The sequence below is a fragment of the Sinocyclocheilus anshuiensis genome, unplaced genomic scaffold (genome assembly GCF_001515605.1).
Source record: "Sinocyclocheilus anshuiensis isolate Anshui unplaced genomic scaffold, SAMN03320099.WGS_v1.1 scaffold967, whole genome shotgun sequence".
Classification (NCBI taxonomy): Eukaryota; Metazoa; Chordata; class Actinopteri; order Cypriniformes; family Cyprinidae; genus Sinocyclocheilus; species Sinocyclocheilus anshuiensis.
The window spans coordinates 151663-175794 of NW_015542427.1; the positions used below are offsets into that span (position 1 = coordinate 151663).

At 38.1% G+C, this 24132-nt stretch overlaps 2 protein-coding genes across 4 annotated transcripts in view; one reads left to right on the forward strand and one right to left on the reverse strand.

Annotated features, from left to right (window-relative positions):
• The window catches only part of LOC107693548 (voltage-dependent L-type calcium channel subunit beta-4-like), a 27905-nt gene extending 13815 nt beyond the window's left edge, over window positions 1-14090 (forward strand). Inside the window, exons 3-14 of one of the 3 annotated variants that reach the window (XM_016492971.1) lie at window positions 1775-1894; window positions 2180-2302; window positions 2434-2552; window positions 4160-4239; window positions 4542-4561; window positions 5779-5859; window positions 5936-5994; window positions 6231-6331; window positions 6672-6823; window positions 6969-7064; window positions 8587-8754; window positions 12412-14090. In XM_016492971.1, coding sequence (XP_016348457.1) covers window positions 1775-1894; window positions 2180-2302; window positions 2434-2552; window positions 4160-4239; window positions 4542-4561; window positions 5779-5859; window positions 5936-5994; window positions 6231-6331; window positions 6672-6823; window positions 6969-7064; window positions 8587-8754; window positions 12412-12798 — 1506 coding nt within the window. In that variant the 3' untranslated portion in view covers window positions 12799-14090. Of the gene's footprint in view, window positions 1-1774; window positions 1895-2179; window positions 2303-2433; window positions 2553-4159; window positions 4240-4541; window positions 4562-5778; window positions 5860-5935; window positions 5995-6230; window positions 6332-6671; window positions 6824-6968; window positions 7065-8586; window positions 8755-10037; window positions 10068-12411 lie in introns of those variants that run through there. The other 2 variants (XM_016492972.1, XM_016492973.1) reach the window with 2 other exon arrangements.
• A 4850-nt stretch (window positions 14091-18940) lies between these two features.
• Window positions 18941-24132, reverse strand: part of LOC107693549 (DEAD (Asp-Glu-Ala-Asp) box polypeptide 23) — an 11669-nt gene continuing 6477 nt past the window's right edge. The window contains exons 10-17 of the mRNA XM_016492974.1: window positions 21411-21636; window positions 21122-21267; window positions 20845-21022; window positions 20333-20575; window positions 20075-20226; window positions 19865-19973; window positions 19598-19772; window positions 18941-19469 (exon numbers count right to left, since the gene is read on the reverse strand). Coding sequence (XP_016348460.1) covers window positions 19246-19469; window positions 19598-19772; window positions 19865-19973; window positions 20075-20226; window positions 20333-20575; window positions 20845-21022; window positions 21122-21267; window positions 21411-21636 — 1453 coding nt within the window. The 3' untranslated portion in view covers window positions 18941-19245. The remainder of the gene's footprint in view (window positions 19470-19597; window positions 19773-19864; window positions 19974-20074; window positions 20227-20332; window positions 20576-20844; window positions 21023-21121; window positions 21268-21410; window positions 21637-24132) is intronic.

Consider the following 24132-nt stretch of genomic DNA (forward strand, 5'->3'; position numbering starts at 1 on the left):
ATGTGACCCTGGAGCACAAAAGCAGTCTTAAGTCGCTGGGGTATATTTGTAGCAATAGCCAAAAAAACATTGTATGGGTCAAAATTATTGATTTTTCTTTTATGCCAAAAATCATTAGGATATTAAGATATTTATGTTCCATAAATATATTTTGTAAATTTCCTACTGTAAATATATCAAAACTTAATTTTTGATTAGTAATATGCATTGCTAAGAACTTCATTTGGACAACTTTAAAGGCGATTTTCTCAATATTTTGATTTTTTATGCACCCTCAGATTCCAGATTTTCAAATAGTTGTATCTCGGCCAAATATTGTCCTATCCTAACAAACCGTACATCAATGGAAAGCTTATTTATTCAACTTTGAGATGGTGTATAAATTTAAAAAAATTGACCCTTATGACTGGTTTTGTGGTCCAGGGTACTGTATAATGCTGTAAATCACACAGTGTTTAAATATAGTAAATATACACTCACCAGCCACTTTATTAGGTATACCTTGATAGTATCGGGTTGGACCCCCTTTTGCCATGAGAACTGCCTTAATTCATGAACATTCAAACATGTCACATTCAGTCACTTAAATCAACTTTCTTCCCAATTCTGATGCTCGGTTTGACCTTCAGCAGATTGTCTTGATCAAATCGACATGCCTAAAGGCCAAAATATACTTTGGTTTTTACGACGGTCCACGTATAGTGTGCATGATGCAAATTTTGTCACCAGAAGAGTACATGCGTACTGTACGCGCACCATACGATTTTTGTAGAGATGCACTGATACAAAATTTCTCAGCCGATACCGATAGCTGATTATTCAGAATGATATCTGCCGATACTGATAGTTTAGTTTTCTAACGGAAAAAAATCGCTCCCAACTAATGCTGTAAATATCAGCAACCTTAGTTTAAAAGAGTACAAAGACATTTTTATCGGTCATATCTTCTGAAGAAAAACAGAGCAGACGCTGGACAAAGATGAAGCTTTCTAGAGCACATGTGTCGACCGCCTGTGTTCGCGTACACCTCAAATCGACTATACTTTGAAAGGTTACACTTACGATTGTGTGCATATGCTAGCGTACACATAAAAAAATGAAATATACTTTGGCCTTAAGTGCATTGAAGTGCCGCCATCAGATTGGCTGATTAGATTTTTAACAAGCAGTTGAAAAGATGTACCTAATAATGTGGCCGGTGTGTGTACATTTCAAAATAGTATCTACTGTACATTCATTTAGCAGACACTTTTTTAGCGGTATAGTGTTAATCTACAATTTAGTATAAGCTTTACAACTTGTTTATTTATAAAGGTTTATTTTATTAACCTATTTATATGTTGTTGTGCACATAGATGGTTTTATTATGTGTGGACTGAGCTCTTAGCTTCTCATTAATTTACAAATAATTATAAGTACCACATAAACAAGAGCACTTATGCCAAAAATGTGCTTTACATATAAAGTAGAACATGTCATACATATTGTTTAACTTCATATACAAGAATTGCTTATCAGTTTGCTATTTACATGTCTGCATGTTTCTTGTGCCACTTTATTGTAAACTTCTGCCCATTTTCTAGAATCCAAAAGAGTTTTGTTTAAATGGTTTATTATTTTTAATGAATTCTGTCTTCCTGTAGCTATGTTTTGTGGTGATTTATGAGTGTTATGTCTAGCTAAGCTATGTTTACACTACAAGTCATGGGCTATTTCCTGTGCCTTTTCATTTCTCCGTTATGGCAAACGTTCTCGGCTTCCCTTGTTCCTGCAGGGTTCAGCCGATTCGTACACGAGCAGACCTTCGGATTCCGACCTGTCAGCGGAGGAGGACCGCGAGGCGTATCGGCGTGAAGCCGAACGCCAGGCCCAGCTGCAGCTCGAGAGAGCCAAGGTTCCTCAAGCTCTTCTTTAATGAGCTTTTTCAATTTTTTTGCATAGTGGGCAACAATGAAGTGTCAGTCTGCATGTAGCTTTAGAAATGTGTTGGGACGGGATCATCCATACAAATGTGCTTAGAGTAAATATTTTATAAGCATTTAGGTCAATATTGTAAACTTTAAGAGGATCATTTCATTGTTTCTTGATAGTTGCTTATGTTGAAGTACTCGTTGCTGCAGGCAAAAAATAATAATTGTAAAAATGCAAATGACGTTATTAACGTTGATTTCCCTGGCAGTCCAAACCTGTAGCGTTCGCAGTGAAGACGAATGTGAATTATTGCGGGGCTCTAGATGAGGACTGTCCTGTTCAGGGTGCTGCCATAAACTTTGAAGCCAAAGACTTTCTGCACATTAAAGAGGTGAGTTGCATGTACAATACATGCAGACAAATGTGTAAAAGGTTTTGCAGGTCAGTCCTTCTTGCTAACAGTGCCCATAATAATGCATCATAATAGTGCTGAGCATGCTTTTCCTTGTGTTTATTTTGCAGAAGTACAATAATGACTGGTGGATTGGAAGGCTGGTGAAAGAGGGGGCAGACATCAGCTTCATTCCCAGCCCCCTCCGACTGGAGGCCATGAGACTGAAACAGGAGCAGAAACAACAGAGGTCTCTCTTTCTCTCTTTGTCAAGACTGTGAACAATTGCATCTATTTCAGAAGTTTAATCCATGAAAACATTTGATTACATATGGACACGTTTGCAAACTCAGCCCAGGTCCATTAAATTATATTAACAGATAGAACTTTTGATTTGAGTAGTTTATTAGTAAATATTGCAGTTTACATTAACTAAGATTAATACATGCTTTAGAGGTATTGGTCATTGTTAATTCATGTTAACTAATTTTGTTAGCTACTGCTAAAAAAAAAAGTTCACCCAAAAATGGAAATTTGCTGAAAATTCAGGCCATCCCAGATGTAGACGAATTTGTTTCTTCATCAGAACAGGTTTGGAGAAATGTAGCATCACATCACTTGTTCACCAGTGGATCCTCTGCAGTGAATGGGTGCCGTCAGAATGAGAGTCCAAACAGCTGATAGAAACATCACAATAATCCACAAGTAATCCACACCACTCCAGTCCATCAGTTAATGTCATGTGAAGTGAAAAGCTGCATGTTTGTAACAAATCCATCATTAAGGTGTTTTGACTTTAAACCGTTGCTTCTGGACAAAATATGGGTCCATAATCCATAATAACACTTCCTCCAGTGGAAAAAGTCCATCCTCTGTTGTCCTCTCACATCAAAACCCACAGGCATATTTGTTTAAAACTGTTTTGAACTGTTTCCGCTTGTAACTGGTGCTTGATCTGTGCATATTTCTCTCCTGACATAATGCATAATAATGCTTCCTCCAGGGAAAAAGTCCATCCTCTGTTGTCCTCTCACATCAAAACCCACAGGCATATTTGTTTAAAACTGTTTTGAACTGTTTCCGCTTGTAACTGGTGCTTGATCTGTGCATATTTCTCTCCTGATTCAGACGAGACAACCTTTTCAGAAAACATTATTATGAATAGAGGGCTAATATTTTAGACGTAAAGGTTTGAAGTTAAAAACATCTTAATGATGGATTTGTTTCTTACAAACATGCAGTTTTTCGCTTCACAAGACATTAACTGATGGACTGGAGTGGTGTGGATTATTGTGATGTTTTTATCAGCTGTTTGGACTCTCATTCTGACTGCACCCATTCACTGCAGAGGATCCACTGGTGAACAAGTGATGCAATGCTACATTTTTCCAAATCTGTTCTGATGAAGAAACAAACTCGTATTTCATGTTTGGGAAACTATTCCTCAAATGGAACCTTGTTGTAAGGTGTTACCGAATTTATTTAATGTTTTTCTTAATCCTCTTATTATTTAAGCTATATCTTTTGTTGCACACATATCAAGTTGTCTCATATAAAATCTAACCACCCACCAAATCTGACGATTGAGTCCCTTTATCCTTATAGGAAAGCAAAGTGTCCAATGGTTGCACATGTCAGAATTATACACATGCAGTGGGTGGTGTATTGTTCCAGTACTGCTTTTTGCATACTATGAAGCTGGGAATTGAGATTGTCCAACTACAGATGCCAAAATATGTCTCAATGATAATATTTTAATGAAGCTGACAATTCTGGTAATGTCCAGATAGCTTACCAGCTCTGTAAAGGCATTTGCTGTTGCTCTGTGATGGTGATAATGTTTGTCTTTCTCCGCAGGAAAAGTGGTAACTCCTCCTCAGGCCTGGGCGACATGGTATCAGGAGGTTGGAGATCCACGCCGCCATCTGCAGGTGAGAGTGAGTATGACAGGGCCTGGGTGCCATGCTGCTTTGCAGGGGGTGTGTGTGGCTGGGAATGCTGCCCCAAATGAGCAAGGTATCAGTAGGGCTGAAGATCAGTGAGTTTATTCTTCCCTTTCTTTTGTTCTTATTCTTTGCTCCTCTTCTTAACGTAATGCATGTTCTGTCGCAGGTTAAGCTTCCACTGTCAAATACAGTAGAATAACACCAGTAAAAGTTCAGAATAGAGTAAATATTAGAAATTTTGCTTCTAAAATCTTCTGAATGCTGATTCTGACATGTTCTCTTGTTTTCAAAAGCCAAACAGAAGCTAAAGCAGGTAGGTGTGTTGATATGGATTTGTGTTAGATATCTTATAACAATCTCTCTTTGAGATTGGTCAGATTTGAGAAAATAATTTATTGAGGTGCTTATATCTTATAGCCTTTGGCATCTCTGCCCAAAATAGACATAAAACTGCTAAAAAAAAATACTACTGTGTTTGGGTTTGGTACGATTTTTTTAATGTTGTTTTATATTATGTTTTATGCTCACCAAGGCTGCATTTTTTTTTTAATTAAAAATATAGTAAACAGTAATATTGTGAAATATTATTACAATTTTAAACTGTTTTCTATTTAAATATATATTTAAAATTGCAATTTATTCCTGTGATGCAAAGCTGAATTTTCAGCATCATTACTCCAGTCTTCAGTGTCACATGATCCTTCAGAAATCACTCTAATATGCTGATGTGATGATCAAGAAATATTTCCTTGAAAACTCTTGTGCTGCTTACATTTTTGTGGAAAATGTGATACATTTTTTTTTTTTACCTTTGATCAATTTAATGCATCCTTTCTGTATAAAAGTACATGTCTTCTTACTGGCCCCAAACCTTTGAACAGTATTGTATGCCAGAACAAGGTCTGTATTTATTTGAATGACTGTTAAGACTTTTTTAGAGTACCGTGCATAAAATATCCGTAAATTAGATGTCTTAAAGTCTGCATGAAATCATAATGTACACTATTTACTTTGTTAGCGCACATTGCTAGGCTTGAGGTGAACAATTAATCTGTGCAATTCAATCCATTGAAAAAAAATTGCCTTGGTAATCAAAATCTGAACATTTGCTTCCGCTCTGGAATGGCGTTCCTTCTCTGATGACAACAGTTTAATGGCTTGGGTAGAATATCCTTAGACATGTCACTCCAACCGTTAGGAAAGGATATGCGCTAAAATAAAACCCTGCCCTCTATTCGATATTCCGTTTCAGTTGGAAATACGTCACAATACTGAAGTAAAGTCAGCAGCAACTTCTGGTTCACGCAGACTTTAAGAAATCGCACTTGTCTCTGTGACAGCTCTAGATGCTGTAAACAATAAGACAATGTCTGACAACGTCTCATGCATCTCAGAAAATATAGCAGTTTGTACCACGAATGTTGCCAGTCTGTGCTGATACATTACGGAAACCGTTCCTAATCCAGGTTTGTAGTTGTAGTTAATGCTGTAGTTCTATGTAACATTGCCACTCTTGTCTTTCTCACTTAGACTGAACACATTCCTCCATATGATGTGGTGCCGTCCATGAGGCCTGTGGTTCTGGTTGGACCTTCACTGAAGGGCTACGAGGTGAGCACTAAACATTATACAGCCTTCTGATTTGGTCTTTTAAATTCGTTGTCTCATGTGTCGTGACTGTCAACAGGTGACAGATATGATGCAGAAAGCCCTGTTTGACTTTCTCAAACATCGCTTTGATGGACGGTGAGTTTTAAAAGACATCTTGGCACATTTTTGGTCTGTATACGACGTATAAGAATATTTAGTCAACTTTTACTCATTCTTACGTCTTTATGGTGACAGTATTTGTCAAGTTCATAAAAATAGTCTATACAACTCATGTGATTGTATTTCATTTATTTGAAAGCCATACAATAGTTTTGAGCGAGGGATCTTTCTTTCACATCATTAAGTGCACTAATGTATTGTTATGCGGACAGGATTTCTATAACCAGAGTGACCGCTGACCTTTCTTTGGCTAAGAGATCAGTTCTCAACAAGAGACCCATCATGGAGAGGTCTAACACACGAACCAGTTTGGGTGAGAACATCACAAACTAAAGATGTGCTATAATGTACACCCTTCAGTGCTCACCAATAAAGATGGCTCAAGGCCAGAACGTCATGTGCCCATGTGTTGATATTGCATACTCAAACAATTGGTTTTATGCGATGTAACGATCACTGTTGTCGCAAATTCTGTAAAAAACTGTAAGAATGAAAAAGGCATCTGGCAGATTAAGTAAAAAATTGTTCAAACTAGCAGACAAAATCTGTATCATTGAGCTCTGTCGGTACATTAGAGCTTTTGAGCATTTTCTCCCTTTTTTGTTCTTGGGCTTAATGTTTTATGGGCGGTATTTGTCTGTTTGCCCACTCAGCGGAGGTACAGAGTGAGATCGAGAGAATATTTGAGCTGGCCAAAACCCTTCAGCTGGTGATTCTAGATGCGGACACCATTAACCATCCAGCACAACTAGCTAAAACCTCGTTAGCTCCTATTATTGTGTACGTCAAAGTCACCTCTCCAAAGGTAAGTCTGATGATCACATGTACACTGTTTAAAGGAATATGCTGAAAATATATTTAAAAAATATATTCCTCTCTGTCAACAGCAAAATAGATACTTCATTGTCAAAACTAACCCAGTTTCTTTGATTTCTCTTTGTTATTGGCAGGTCCTACAGAGATTGATAAAGTCGAGGGGTAAATCACAGAGCAAACACCTCAATGTTCAGATGATGGCAGCAGATAAACTGACTCAATGTCCTCCTGTAAGTTCTTGAAGTTTAACACACACAAACACACATGCATGATTTAGAGAGGTGTTTTACAACACTGTAGATTCAACATTAGTGTTAGTATGGTAATGTTGTCAGGATCCATTTTTCATAGATAATAGTTTTGGATTTTTACAATATTTCCTTCCCCTACAAAAGAAGGAGATAGGCTGAAGTTTTTAGGGCCACCAAAGTATTACATTATATACCGAAAAAGGTAGCAAAAAATGATTTCCCCTAATTTTGGTCCAAATCCTCATTTTGTTCTCTGTAACACAAAAGATATTTTGAGAAACCATAATGATTGCTCTTTTCCGTGCAATTACAAGAAATAGGGACTGGAGCTTTCAAGTTTTAAGGACACAAAAGCACCATAAAAGTATAAGCAATGTCTGATTCTTGAGTCTTTTTCAGGGGTGTTTGTAATGAATTGGTTCATTTCTGAATGTTCTTTCATGTAGCCTCACAAATAAGAGCTAGGGTGGATGTTTCTATTTTCATAACAACCTTTATTTCTCATGCAAAGCTATTGCATTGTTTCAGGACACTTGTTGACTTTTATGGTGCTTTTGCTTCCTTTTTGAAGCCTGAAAGTACCCATAGTACTAGAAAGTACCCATTGCAATTGCATGGAAACTGAAGCTACACAAGGGTGCATAAATGACAACAGTATTGAATTGTTTTGATGAAATATTCAAAATCTGTAACATAATTTAGCTGTTGTCCTCTATATAAATAGACATATATATATATATATATATACGCAGAGCAGACACACAAACTGGGGCATGATGGGGACTGAAGTGAGAATACTCAATCCTCCCATCAACCACACATTCTGGATGTGACAGTCTTCCTGCATAAAGTAACAAAAACATTTTGTTAAAATAACAATAAAAAAATAAAAGAGAGAAAAAAGTGTGATAGTCAAGTTTTTTTGGGAATTATACATATATTCTGACATGTAATTTTTCTTCAGAAAACAAGATTCATGAAACGAAAAAAGGGTTATGAAAAAGCCACTAAATTTTATCACATAAAACTATTATTTTTTGTTTACAATTGTATGTATGTGTGTATATATATATATATATATATATATATAAATAGACCTGATTAGTTTTGCAAGGATTGCAAGTATGAGAACTGCAGGTTTTAAGGGCATTTCATTTAGGGCACAGCTGTTTGACTAAATTGTCTTTTTATTGTGTGTTATTTGGAAATTAAGGTAAATTCTAGTCTCACATTGTTAGTGAATGGGTGTAATTTTAAATGTTTGTTCTTCATTCTCACTTGATTGACTGGCCTTGCTACAGTTCTAGTGCTGTAGATGCTTGCTTTTTCAAACCACATTCTGACAAAAATCATGTTGCATGTTGTTCCATAGAGCCATTATCCTACCTGTCGCTCAACGTCATCTCCCATCACCTGACCACCATCATAAGATATTTTATATAATATCTTCTAATTCCATCCCCCGCATGTCATCTTCTCCTCCACCCTGTCTCCCCATCAGGAGATGTTTGATGTCATTTTGGATGAGAACCAGTTGGAGGACGCCTGTGAGCACCTCGCTGAATATCTGGAGGTCTACTGGCGTGCCACTCATCTGCCCGGCACCACCCCTCTCAACCAATTGGAGCAAAATCTGATGACCCCACCCTCAGCAATCTCCAGTCTACAGGTAAGGTGGCTTTGTGTGAATGGGCGGAAACATTTAAAGAGTTTCAATATGTGACCCTGGACCACAAAACCAGTGTCAATTAAGTGTCAATTTTTCCAAATTGAGATTTATAGTAAATTTAAAACACATATGTGACCCTGGACCACAAAACCAGTCATAAGGGTCAATTTTTTGAAATTGAGATTTATACATATCCTGAAAGCCGAATAAATAAGCTTTCCATTGATGTATGTTTTGTTAGGATAGGACAATATTTGGTCGAGATACAACTATTTGAAAAATCTGGAATCTGAGGGTGCAAAAAGACTTAAGACTGGTTTTGTGGTCCAGGGTCACATATGAAGATATGTAGGAGAGCTATATGTTAATTTTCATGTGCCTTTGACTCAGGATAATCAAAGTAAGTTTACACAAAGGGATTGCAAAACTAGTGTAATGGCACATCTTTAAGAAAACTTAATAACGCATTAAATCACAATATTCACAATACCCAGCAAATATATGATAAATATTCAGTGTATTGGCTTTTTTATTTAAAAGTGCAATGACTACATTATTAAAAAGGAACAAGTTCGTTAGACTAGAGGCCACCAGACTTAGTATGTGTCCTCATCGGTCAGCCAGGAAAGTAGTCCAGAGACTGTGCTAAACATAATCATCTAGAATATAGATGGTATTTTTATATGTCACGGAAACGGGTGTGTGGAGGCAGGCAGGACGACGAGGGGTTTGAGAAACATATCTTATATTTGTGATGTATAAATCCTTGTATGTATCCACCTTATTTAAGATCCTATCAAATTAATGTATACAGCTGACCTCGAAAGGCAGAAAGTTGCAGTTTCACAGAAAATGGTTTCAAGTCACAACTGATTTTCACTGGTATATGGGACACAGTTTGTAAGATTGACAGGCACTGTGGAACTTATTTGTAAATTGAAAAATGCAAAATAAAGGTATTGGCACTAGAGTTCTCAGACTTTTGGAACCCCCTGTATATTTAAAATGTGTGACTCCATTATACTCTTCTGCGTTAAGTAATAATTGGTCAATCCTATATTGCGTTTAACAAAACAGATGTGTAATTTTAAAACTGATAATAATTGTTCTTTTTGACAACAGGAAAGTGGTCATTAAATGTTTGTCTGTTCTGTCCTTTCCTCTACTCCATATTTTCACTCTGTCTTTTAGTTATCTTGGGTCCACAGATGCTTGTAATACTGATATGTTGTAAGTCTCAATCTGTCTGTTCTGTGTCTCATTCATGCCTGACATCTTTGCAGTTCTCTGAAACACAGGAATTAATTGAATGAACGCTTACAAACCTGCGGTGAGTAGGTGGGATGGTCAGTCTACCTTTCCCCACCCTGATACTTCTTTACATCCTCCAATTCCTTCAACCCCTCCAAATGGAAATGGCCATCTGGTATCCCCCACTGGAAAAAAATCATATATCCAAATATATGATTTTGTTATGCTGTTGTTGGTGAGGCATGTAGCTCATTCATAGTTTTTATGTGGCAACAGCATTAGCCCAGTGGGAGTAATACAAAAGCTTTGTTTAAAATTATACAGGCCTTAAAATTACTTTTAATGTTAAGAAAACTCCTCCAAAAGCACATTCAAATGTCCTTTTCAGTATATAGTCAGTGCGTCTTAAGGTGATGATACACGGGGCAACTTTTTGGACAATGTTGCTGGGCAATGTTGCCATCAACGGGCAACCAGGTGAGACACAGGGCCCACGACCCATCTAAAGTATCCAGATAGAAATTTGTTGCCCATTCTCAATGGGAAAGTGCCCAAGCTACATCACTCAGCAACACTGCTCAAAAAGTTGCCCCGTGTATCATCACGTTTAAGGTGTAGGCAATGTTTCTAAAGGTGTAGGCGGCATTTCTAGCAGTGTAGGTATTACATCTTTAAGATGTAGGTAGCATTTGTAAAGATGTAAAATTTGTTGCCCATTCTCAATGGGAAAGTGCCCAAGCTACATCACTCAGCAACACTGCTCAAAAAGTTGCCCCGTGTATCATCACGTTTAAGGTGTAGGCAATGTTTCTAAAGGTGTAGGCGGCATTTCTAGCAGTGTAGGTATTACATCTTTAAGATGTAGGTAGCATTTGTAAAGATGTAGTCAGCATGTCTTTAAAGGGATAGTTCACCCAAAAACACCCAAATTACCCCATGATTTACTCACCCTCAAGCCATCCTAGGTGTATATGACTTTCTTCTTTGAGACGAATCCAATCAGAGTTATATTTAAAAACACCCTGGCTCTTCCAAGCTTTATAATGGCAGTGAATGGGTGTTATTTTTCAATAGTCCAAAAGAAGTCCAATGAAGCACATCCACCCATCATAAAAAGTGTCCCACACGGCTCCGGAGGATAGGGTTAGGGTTAGGGTTACCTAACCATTTGTAAGGGTGTAGGTAGCACATCTCAAGGTGTAGGACAGGGAACTCCAACCCTGCTCCTGGAGAGCTACCATCCAGCAGACTTCAGTACCAGCCCTGTTCAGCACACCTGCCTATAATTATCAAGTAACCCTGAACAACTTAATTAGCTGGTTCAGGTGTGTTTGATTGGGGTTGGAGCTGAAATGAGCAAGACGGTAGCTCTATAGGAGCAGGGTTGGAGACCCCTGGTGTAGGCAACATTTCTAAAGGTTTAGGCTGAATTTCTAAAGGTGTAGGCAGCATTCCTATGGGTTGGGGGTTAGAAATTAATTGGGTTAAATTCAGGGCAATAGTCACATGCTTTCTGGAACTTCCATTTCACTCCTTTTTGAAACTTTTTCTGTCAAATTATGTAAACCTCAATATGGCAGTGCAAACTTTCCATTTGACAAGGCCTACGTTTCCTATGATTTCTATCATGTTATGCACTTACCCCTCTACACTTTTTGCTTAATTTGCTAGTATTAGAGCGAGCTGCACACACAGTCATCTCAGACTGCTCTGTTTATGCACCTTGCTGATTGATATTAACACCATAGAACCTTCATAAGATGAGTTCACAAAGCAGATACAGCTGCCTGTTTTCCTGTGTTATAAAGAAATGCGTTGATTTTATGAAAAGAGGTTGTATCTGACCACACAGACTGATGCTTTGTGAATGTGATAACCCTTCTAACTTCCCTTTGAATGCAACCTGCTTGTTTCTGAAACTAACCTGAATCTTTTTGCTCCAGAGGAAAATGCATAGCAATCTATAATGCATAGCAGTTTGATCTTAGACCTAGAACCCAAAGGCTTTGTTCAGACAGGCAGCAAAAATGAGATTCTTGCCACATGTGGCTCAAATCCATTCAGGCTGTACAGCATAAGCACTTCTGACAACCCCAATCCAAAACACATTCATCGATTATGACAGCTTGGACAGTCAGTCCTTAAGATCAGATTAAAAAAACTCATCCGATTTGTGTGCAGTATGAACAAAGCCATAGTAACCAGTCACTTAAAATTTCCTCATTGGTGAGACTTGACTCCTAAAACTTCTCTCCACCTCTCTGCACATTACGTGTTTTATATTTGTGTGTTTTTTGTCTTTACTGGAGCTTCTAAATGAGTCATTTTTCTTTGGAGTGAAACAGAAAGAGGAAACGTGTGACCTCAGAATGGTTCAGAGTTGTCATCTTTCTCTTTCTGTCTCAGAACCAGCAGCTGTCGCCTGCCGGGGGTGGAGGGGGAGTGGAGGAGGAGGAGCAGGGGGAGCAGGACAGCCTCATGCCTTCCGACGTGGCCAGTGACTCTCGCTCCCTCCGCCAAGGCGGCTCTAGCTCCCTGCACCCCCCGGAGGATGAGGAAGAGGAGGAGGAGGAGGAAGAGGAGGAGGAGGAGGAAGATGATTACGAAACCCACCGCCACCCTCACCCGTACCGGGACATGTACCCGCCCAAACATAACCACCCTGGTGGCATCCACAGCGCTAACGGACATGAGTCACAGGACCGACTCTTGCAGCAGAGAGACTCGCAGGACGGACACAACCAACGAAACAACCGCCAGCGCACGAGAGCCTGGCCAAGAGACAACTACTGAGCGCCTGTCTGGAGGAGAGGGTTGGGTCGTGAATTGGGGTGAGGGGTGATGGGAATTGGTGAGGAACTGGAAAGGCACAGTGTGTGTGTGTTTGAGCGTGTTTGTGGATGAAGCTGCCCATGGTTGACGAAAAGATCCTGTTGTTTTCGAAGCTTATGTGGTCGTTATTGTTTGAGGCATTGCACTACATTTGCTTTTAAAAGACGGCAGCTTTTCTCCTTTAAGATCACATGCATGTTCATATCGAAACAATATTTGAGCTTCCTCTGGAAACCCTAACCCCACGTGAGTCAAAAATGACTTTATTATTTTGCGTATCATACGCTCTCCCTGAACCTAATGAGCACAGAAGGCATTATGGGAAAAGAAAAAGCACTTTTATAGCATGGGATGTGAGTCACAATGAAAGATATTGTAGCATTTTGTTGCATCTTTAATGGCTTCTTTTTTGCTAGAGCTCTTGTAAATGTGAATATTACTCACTTTATTTGGTTCAAGCTCTCAGTCATGGTGTTGCCTGATTGGAGCCCATATGCACTTGTCTTATTATGAGTTGTTTATTGGTTCTCTGGACATCATTCAGGCAACTCACGTGAAAAGTCATTTTCACGGTCACGTTCACAGATGTAGCACACATTGCCATTTGCAAAGCACCATGTAAATGCGGTATATGTAGGAAAGGAATTCAGGTTTACACTCTGCTGTCGTATAGTGAAATATTATTGGCACTATAGTCTTGGTTTGCACGTGAGGTGAATTCCAACTCCAGAATGGAGAGCAGCAGTCGATCTTCCTGCATTTCTGTACTGCCTCATAAAGAAAGAACCTAATTAGGTCAGTGTCACTGAAAGTTTCTCTTTCTGGGAAATGAGAAGGACTGAAAACTGAAGTTATGTTATGTTTTCATATAGTAGATCAGTGCCCATATATTGGATTTTTATAGAAGTAGATGAAGCTCATCAGTTTTGATGTCCATTTTGTGATAGTCATGTTGTTCCTCTGTGACTTAAACGAGTAGAAAGTTGGGCGAGGTTCATATATTTTACACATCTGCAAGTAATTTATTGGTTGATCTTACCAGATACAGCATAAGGAGAAAGCCCACTAATAGAAAAATGAATGATGAGAAATCATAACACTCAAAATGGCGTCTGTAGGACAGGAAGTCCTGCCTTTCAAAAGAGCCAATCGCCTTAAGGCATCCTGGTCTGTTTTTGAACTTGCATGCATATTAGCTAGACTAATCTGATTTATAAAGCTAAAGAAGCTACATTTAGATTTTTGTATCATTGTTTCTGGGTGATTTTAACATTTTTGAAAGTTTTGGCAATCTCCCTATTAAAGTAGAGAGGAGTTGTACTTGCATGACTGGAAACTAGCATTACCAAAATGGCCACTAAATAAACTGCCTCAGGAGGAATTTGTCTTTACCAAGAAGAATGTGGCTCTAACAAGTGAGTGATCTTCCTCCGTCCTCTGTTTCTCGCCACTCTTTCCTCTCCGAGGCTCTGGGCGTCTAAGGGGGTGGTTACCATGGCCTACTTTAAAACATAGCGTCACATCTTGCTTTGGCGACACGTTGACTTCTAGCTAGTTTAATGACCTTATTGGTGGTGATTACATTAGCATATATCAGCCAGGTTGTGTTATGACTAAATCCAAGAAAGTTTGTCCCTTTTCCCATTACCTTGACTCTAGACTCGGATGTTACCTGTAGCAGCTTAGGCTAAGGTTTATCCAGTGTAGGACCATTCAAACTGGCCTTAATACTTACCTGTATATCTTTACCACTGCATGTCTCAAATACAATTATTTAGGACTATTTGCACATTAGGGTTGGAACAGGAACTTTAGAAAACTTTAAGTTTATTAGAGTAGAAAAATATACTCAGTTTTTCTTTTTTTACATTTAAAATCTGCAACGGAATATTAGGAACGCATCTAAGAATAGCTAGCGTGTATATATATATCGAATGAAATTTCACCAGATCCTAAATATAATTCTTTAGAACGTTACTTTACTTTGTATTTATGGATCTGTATGGTTTTTAAGAAATGTTGCAATGTTTACAAAGTCATTGACATGAGACACACTGAAATATAAGTAACGTTAGTTGTTGTATGGTTATGTAAAGTCACATAAAGTTGCAGTACACTCTAATGTAGCGCTGTAGTTATTGATTTGGTTCTTTTGCAAGAAAATGTACAATTAAAACATCTTTAGTATTATTAATTGTTGTGATGGCCTCTAGATTTCAGTGCATATCCAAAAATCGCCATCCAGAAAGAGAAATCTACTCTTTCCAATTTAATGCAATGTTTATACATAGGACATGTATTTAAGTATGATTTCACGTAGACTACACAGTTCTTTCAAAACATGCACAGAGACTTGAGTGAATGTATAGTTCCATGCCTTAACAACCTCTAGTCCTACGCACTAATGTATTGTCCTCCAGAGGGATGGTGCTAAATTGACTGTCCCTCAGTTGATTGTGTTGCATTGATTGTACTGGATCTGTACACTCCCAGAATGCACTTTCGGAAACATCCTCCCTCCTATTAGATTGTAAAGACTTATCGACCAAAATTGATGTCTGATATGAAGATTGAGCCATCAATGTGCCCAGCGTAGTATTAGGACAACATCACTAACATAGTATGTTAGCATCTTAGCTTAATGCTGGAGAGGGTTTATGTATACCTGAAATACACTGAAATTCAAACAGGGAAAACAACACTTACTAGTGGCTACTACAGTACACGTGACGTGGTGAATGCTAAGGCTTGAAACATATTGTACACAAGTATGTGAATGCAAGTGTTTCAAGCTACATCGTTTCAAAATGTGTCCGACCACAATTCTCTTCAAACTCTTGCTCCACCATGACAGTCGTTGATGTGAAGAAGAAAACTTACCCTAGAAGAAGATGCAGTTTATGCTAATGCACACTGTAGTGCCCCAGCATATGCTGGTTAGGTATGTTTTGACGCTGGGATGCTGGTTTAAGCTGGTCCTTTGCTGGTTTATGCTGGTCCTTTGATGGTTTATGCTGGTCATGTGCTGGCAAAGGACCAGCATAAACCAGCAAAGGACCAGCTTAAACCAGCATCCCAGCGTCAAAACATACCTAACCAGCATATGCTTGTTCTTTCAACAGGGTTGTGAGAATGTAATACCAATTACATAGTTATAAGCATTTGTGTTTGCATACTATGAGTATGCAGACTATGTTTCAGAACCAAAAGAGCCTTTCCATGTCAGATTGAAGATTCCCCACTCTTGCCTTTCTAACATAAGTTCAAATTGATGTAGATTGTGTCACGGCTCTGGACACTGCGTTTACAGCACCAATCTTGAAGCAAAACTTTGCATTGGCCATTTAGAGGGTCATGAGAAATGTACATGTTCTGGGGTGTGGAAGTCAGGGTAAAAGTCCACTAACAAATGCCTTGACCAATCCTCTTGACCAGTCCTTTAGTGTACTGCATCTTTATTTGCTATCAACATGTCTCACTTTAATCTATTGTTCTATATTTTAAAAAAGAAAGAAAATCAGAGCATGACTGAAAAAAAATTCTATGCAAGTGTTGCATGTGATCTGATCGTTTCTTTAGATTGTTTCTGATCTACTTTAGTACTGCATTGATTCTTGTTGTAAGTATTATTCTATTTAGTAAGAAAATTCACCCTCTTTTATACTGAGCACAGACAAGGCGCTTCTGCCGCAAAGTTCATTTTCTTTGAATAGCTCATTTTCAATCTCATGGGCTTCAATACCTCCAATGTTATTTTTTATGTTAACGCTGAACCATAGCACATATTTGGATTGATGTAATAAAGGAATGTTCCAGGTTCAAGCTGTAATGAAAGAATCGGACAAAGACAGAATCTGATCACAAGAAAGCCACAAGACTTATATAATAATTAGACGTCTATATTAAGTTATATCTAATCTTTCGACTCCTCTCATGATCATGAAAAGTGGTAACACATAATCAGAAGTACAATCCCATTAAGTTTTTGTAAGAATTGGTATAAGCACTTTAACAAAACCACAAGCTGCACATTTCTGCTTTTAAACCCTCCAGAATGTTTTGTCCCATAGACTTCCATTGTAAGTCCATTACTGTACATGTGATTTGAAAGAGACGAGTCCAAATTGTTCTATTGTGTCAACAGAGCTCAACTTTTTAACTTGGAACATTCCTTTAAATAGCATTAATCAGATACTTTTATGTAAGTCAAGAACTTGCATTGTTGTAGCTGATATTAAGACTGAGAAAAGAGATTATTTATATGATCCACAATGCACAGTGTAAAAGAGCATGTGTACTGTGTGATAAACTGTATGAGGTTCTGTCATAGTATGATCTAAAAACAAGATTTGCATGTCTTAGTACATGTAAATGTACATGATACAGTTTTTCCCCTTCTGTTATGGCATCACATCGTTTTCTAGAGGACCAATACAGAATCCATAACAAACACTGATTTATTTATATTTTTCTTCTTTCTGGTGTATTAAGAAGCACAATTTTTACAATGGGTATAATTTGAGTCCTTTGTCTTCAATTCTGTATGCAATACAAACATGGAAAGAAAACGCCTTAGAACATTAACACTTCCTCTTCTGTGTAAGTAGAGAAAATATATTGCACTATTTTTTTTCTTTTTTGATGTCTGCTTTGTAATGCAATAAATGCACTAGGTAGAACAATAATTGCAATGGACACTTAATTGGTCCTCAGGCGTTGATGTAGGTACACACTTTCTCTCTCTCGCCCCTTCATCTTTCTGACAACACGAAAAACAAAATCCTGCCTGATGCTGTATATGCTTTCTATTTAAAGAAAATGCCACTAGTTATAATAAAAACAAAACATTTTATGTACTTTTAACACTCCAGTCGTGTCTCAGTTGTTTAATCATTGCTCACATTTGATTACAAGTGAGTTTTTTTGTTGTTTTTCTTTCTTTTTCATTTAGATATATATGCCAAAGAATTCATCACTACTGTCAATAATATTCAATATTCAACGTCTTAATACACATTATTTGCCTTTTAAAGTGCTGATATCATAATCTTTCAACAAAATATGTAACTCGTCCCCAAAATCTAAATTTTACACCCTTCACCTTCAAATACCTCGGAATTAAAGGGGTCATATGATGCGATTTCAATTGTTCCTTTCTCTTTGAAATGTACAATAATAATGAAACAATAATGTACAGTATGTGGAAAATAATGTTTTTTGAACCTTAAACCGCATAAACACATTTCATTACACCAAATAATGTTCTTTTTAGCAACATCATATGACCCCTTTTAAGGTCGATTCAGTAGCTAAGTTATCAAGCTAGCGTTAGCATCGCTGTTCTTAAAGTGTTATAAGTACCGATATCACAATGTTGTTAGAAGCTGCCATCTATTGACGTGGATGAGCATGATCGTCTCAGGAGTTTTATGTAAATCAGATATTAATGAGTTTAGAGAGCTACAATACAATAATTAATTCACTTCCGCCAAACGAAGCAACTTGGTCATCAAATCTTTCCACCTTGTGTTTGCCGAGCCGATGTTTGCGCTCGTTTTTTGTCTTTTATCAGTCCTTCTGGCGTCAGATTTTTTGCTTCGACGGTCGTACATGTACCGACTCTCGTCGTCTCCGCTGGTAAATCACGATAATAAGCGTTTAATTGTCTATTTTCCACTCTTCACATCACCAAACAAACATAAAAAACACATTTTATAAGAAACTATTGAGAGTACAGCCTTCAACTCATGTGTGTACAGCATTCCGATGGCTCTTCACAAAAACAGTTCATTTCTTAATTTGTAAAATTACCACCAAAGTGCTGAACGCACCTTTAAGTCCACTTTTCACTGTCCTGTTAATTCTTAATGGATCAAATCAAGCACTGCCCTCCTTTTTTTTTTTCAGTAAAATACACAAATTCTAAAGAGAATTTACTTCAGTTTCATGTTGGCTTAGTGACATTTTTAAAATGTCTTATTTTTTGGCAGGGTAACTTTAGTGACTGCAGGACAGATTATCATTAAAGATTTTTACAGATCAATCTGCAATCAAGCACTCCTATAAAAAAAAAATAAATAATCAAATGAATTTCAAACGACAGTTTAGTCAGTCTAAAGGACTTTATTATTTATCCATAGAGTGCATGAACAGCCCTCAGTGCATTAAAATCAAACATAATTATTACATGAAATGTGTAAAAAAGAAAAGATGTGTGCGGTTCTACAATTTTATGTTTGACTAACTGTCCATCTTAGGATGTCAAGTGATGACTTCTCTCTGCTACAGCTTTCTACACTTGTCATTGGTTTATCTGCCAGAAAACTGATCCCCTGGCAAAGAATCTGGTGATAAGAAACAGCACAGGACGTTCAACAGAAAACAAACAACATGTGTAAATGGTTCAGCTCAGGCAAAGATGGTCTCCTCTCTCCTCTTCTTGGTAAGGATGGTGCCAGGCTTGTGCTGGGCGTCTGGGTGATTGGCCAGCTCGGGCGGGCAGGTGGACACAGGACTTTCTAAGATGGCCTGTTTCAGGTCGTAGAACACAGAAGAGTCTTCTTTGGTCAGGAAGGTCATCGCCATACCACTCTTTCCAGCACGACCCGTTCGGCCAATACGATGGATATAGTCTTGAGAAAAGAAACCGTTAAAAATTAATCCTCAAAATAGGAATGGGAAACAGGAAGTCCCCTGATATAACCATTTGAGAGTTCTAAAAAGCGAAGGTTAAAAGTGACAAAGATGATGTTGGACTCACCCTCGATGTTCTTAGCCATGTCGTAGTTGAGGACCATGGAGACGTCCTGGATGTCGATACCTCTGCCTGCCACATCTGTGGCCACCAGGATGTCCTTAGCTCCAGCCTTTAGGTTGGACAGAGCGAACTCTCTCTGTTCCTGACCTTTACCACCGTGAAGAGTACAAGCATTGTACTGCAGGACAGAGGAAAAAAAAGATTGAGAGTTACTGACTGAAAGTGAGTTCTAGTAAGCATCACAGACATTAATAAACACTGTGCACTCACTCCAATCTTCTCCAAAGACTTAGCCAGCACGTCACAACCCTTCTTCTGGTTAACGAAGATGATGATGGGCGGCTCAAAGCCACTTGCCAAAACATCCAGCAGCTTCTTCCTGTTTACCACACAAGAACATTTGTGAGAAAAAGCAAGTACATTTCTGACAACAACTTCCACTTGAATATGAAGTGTTACACTTTTAACATGCATGCTGACCTCTTTTCACCCTCGGACATGAGGATGACCTTCTGCTCCACTCTCTCGTGAGGTTTGCCTGCAGAGCCGATGTACACCACCGCAGCCCGTCGGAGGTAGCTTCTGGCCAAACGCTCCACTGCAGGAGGCATAGTGGCCGTAAACATGACTGTCTGAAAGGACGTGAAATACAAGGATATTTTAAAGAAACTGTGACTTCCTTTCATAATTCACAATCAGAGTCCTATTTACAACCATAATAACTATGATATCTGTTACCTGTCTGTATTTGTGTTTGCCTGACTCAAAGTTCTGCATCATTTTTTCGGGGTCCTCCGCTTCATCTGTGTCTGGCTTCTGATTGGTAACAGGAATGTACTCCAGAATCTTCTGGACGTCGGGTTCAAAGCCCATGTCAATCATTCTGTCGGCTTCGTCCAGTACCACATACGTGCATCTGCTCAGGACGAGGTACCGGTTTTCCAACACGTCGATCAAACGACCGGGTGTGGCTATGACAATCTGAGATGAGAGGCAAAACACATCAGATCTACAACTATAATGAGGTTATCCATTACGAATAAAGATAGTACATCAAGTCAAACTAAATGAAAATGACACACGTTGCTTTGGCAACTAGCTGAAATAAAACCATTTTTAGATTTATTTCAAGTAACTTTTTTATGGTTTTGCTTTATTGCTTTATTATAGTTAACTAAAAATTTAAAAAAAAATTATCATTATGAATAATCAATAATTTAGAAATATTATGGAAGGGATTTTGCTCTCACCTCACAACCCATCCTGAGTTTGAAGCCTTGATCCTCTCTGGATATTCCACCGATCACAGCCACTGTCCGGATCCCCAGCGGTTTGCCGAATTTAATCGTCTCCTCCTCTATCTGCTGTGCCAGCTCACGAGTGGGGGCCAGAATGACGGCATACGGTCCCTGATCTGAGTCCTCGATCCTACAGTCACAAACACATACAGAGTTTCCCACATTTGATCTGATTCTGCAGAACAGGTGTTGGCATATAAGAGTGTGACAGAGAAAAGTGAGCTCTCACCTGTCAATCTTAGGCAGAGTGGTGATCCAGACCAATAAAGGAATGAGGAAGGCAGCGGTTTTACCACTACCAGTCTCGGCCACACCAATGATGTCACGGTTCTGTAGGCCAATAGGAATGGCCTGCCTCTGGATAGGTGTGGGATCCTGACGAAAATGTATAGAATAAAACATTTTGAATGTATTCAAAATATTTACATGAATGCCATATGCAACAAGCATTTTTAAACACTTGCAGAACAATCTAAACCTTATGTCAATTTAGAAGCAGGCCAAAAAAACGCACTAACCTTATATCCACACTTTTCGATGACCTCCAGAATGTGTGGCGGCAGTGAATACTCCTTCCAGTTGCGGATGGGGTTGGGGATCTTTCCTCCTTTGGTCGTGATGCTGTAATCCTCTCTGAAGATTCTCCAGTCTCTGTCTATCATCTCATCCAGCTTCTTCTGAGACCAGTGCCGGTCATCCCAGCGCTGCTTGGCCTCCTTCTTTCGGACCTTCTTCAGCCTCAATCTGTGAAATACAGAAAATGTAAAAGCATATCCATTAAAACTGAAAATCTGATTAGGCTAATTTCCATTTTCCATATGCAATAGCTTTTATTTCCATTTACCAGATGCAATAGCTCTCCCTTGAGTCAGTTACAGTCCTGGTAATAACATAATTTGCTCTTGTTTATTTTAGGCAATTTTACTTATAAATTGATTAAAATGAACTCTACCTTTCCAGTATCCTCCACTGAAAAACTCATATTGGTCAAATATACACTACCAAACGTTTAATAGCAGTAAGATTCTTTTTAAAGAAGTCTCTTATGCTGACTAAAACTGCATTTTTTTTTTTAAATGCAGTAAAAACTGTTTTGTGAAGTATTACAACTTTTCTATTTGAATATATTTCAGCAAAGCTGAATTTCAAGAGGCACTGTTTCAGTCTTCAGTGGCCACGTTTACATGCAGTCAAATAATCCGTTAGTAATGGTTAGTAATCAATGACTCAATCGGACTGAAAAACCTTCATGTAAACACATTAATTGATCCGACTGAGCTCAATCTGTGCATGTAAACACTTGATCAGATTGAAAACCGAAACTGAAAGGACTGTGCTTGTGCAATGACGCAGAAATAGCTTAATGACGTATGACTCGCAGAACCAGCTGTCCTACCTGTTAAATAAAGTGTTGTATAAATGAGTGTCCTGTCATTATAAAACTCTTTTCACTCAGCGTATGAAGTGAGGCAGGACAACGTCCCACCAGTCCTTGTTTTGGATTCTCATCCACAGACGACTGGTTCTGGGCACAGGGAGGGGCATTTTACGGAGTGATAAATATTAGCAGCATGGCACAGTGGTTTATATGCTCATTGTCGCCAAATTATGACCAGAAATTGATCAATATTAAGTCTGCTGTTTAAAACAAATAAAGAAAGTGTAGGAGAATGGTTATTATGCACAAACAGCGGGAAACTCTGTATATTCGTGCAGTGTGCGCATGTCAAAAAATCTATTCCGAATTGAAGCTTGTAACATATAAACGCGCACATCAACCCGATCACTTTATTTAGCGATCATGTAAACACTACATTCAGATTCATCAATCGGAATGAATTCAGTCCGACTGAAACAAAAGTTGTGCATGTAAACAAACATAGCCAGTAGGGCTATCTAAATTTTTTTCGAATTTCGAATATTTGTCAAATTTAAAATAAAAATCCACATTCGAATGCAAAAACGTTTGCATTCGAATTGTAGGTGTGCGTTAAGGAGGCAGCCTTATTAGTGGTGCACGAGATGCGATGACGATGTAAGTGTTGTTGCATTATTATGTTTTTCTTAGCCTATCCAGTTGAAGCCACTAGATGCGGCGCTGCTGCGTTGTTCATTAAAAATATTGCGGAAAAAGAAAACATCAATGCGGAGATGTTGTTTATGTCAAAACTCAAACCAAGCCGTTCACACAGAACGCATATTTCGCGCATTTTCTAGAGGGACATCTATCACCGTTGCACTCGCATCTCGTACAAAAGAGCCACATGTTTAGAAAGCCATGTAAAATTAATGCAAGTTCAACTTTGAAAAAACATATCTTGAGACTTTATGGCGGGGGTTTTTCCCCATCCCACTGCAACTCGTGTTTTTAAATGAAAAAGTACTCTTTGTTATTGGTTTTTGGTCCTTAGTATTAAACTATGCATACATACATGATGCCGTTTTGTTTATAGTTGTTTAAGCAACTTAATTATAATTGGTTTATAAACACTTTTTTCACAGATAGTCATCTTATCTTATGCTTTGAAGAAACGGTCATTCATTAGTAATATTTTGCTCGATGCGCCCTCTTGTGGCCTTAGGAGAGAAGTCAAATGCTTTTTTCCCCCTTAACTGGCCAGTGTGTCACATGATCCTTCAGAAATCATTCAACAAACATTTCTTATTATTATCAATGTAGAAACAGTTGTGCTGTTTATTATTTTTGGGGAATTGTGATATGTTTTTTAAGGATTCTTTGATCAATAGAAAGTGCAAAAGAACAGAATTTATTTGAAAAGGAAATCTTTTGTAAGATTATAAATTACTTTACTCAGGCTTTCTGCAGACATGAACAAGTTAAATTTAAGACTTAAGACCTCTTTAATACCACCTTATGTGAAATTTAAGACCTAAACCTGTAATGGAAATACACATTTTATTACATACATATATGTAATATTTAATGTGTATAAATTAAAAAGAAAACAAAATATCATTGCTGCAAAACATTGAATACTGATATTTAAAAATGTAAATAAAATGAAAAGATACTTTAAATGTGAAATTAAAACCGCCAGTAGGTGGCAGTAAGTCACTGTTAAGAGAGTCATTGCGACTTAACCGAATCATTTAAACAGTTGATTCATTCAGGAACGAAACACCGTCATGTTGCTCAAAGACTCAAAACAGCGCTGTGGCTTTGTTTGGAATTATTTTTGTTGGCGAAATAGTGCAAAAACAGGCAATATGGTGTCTAAA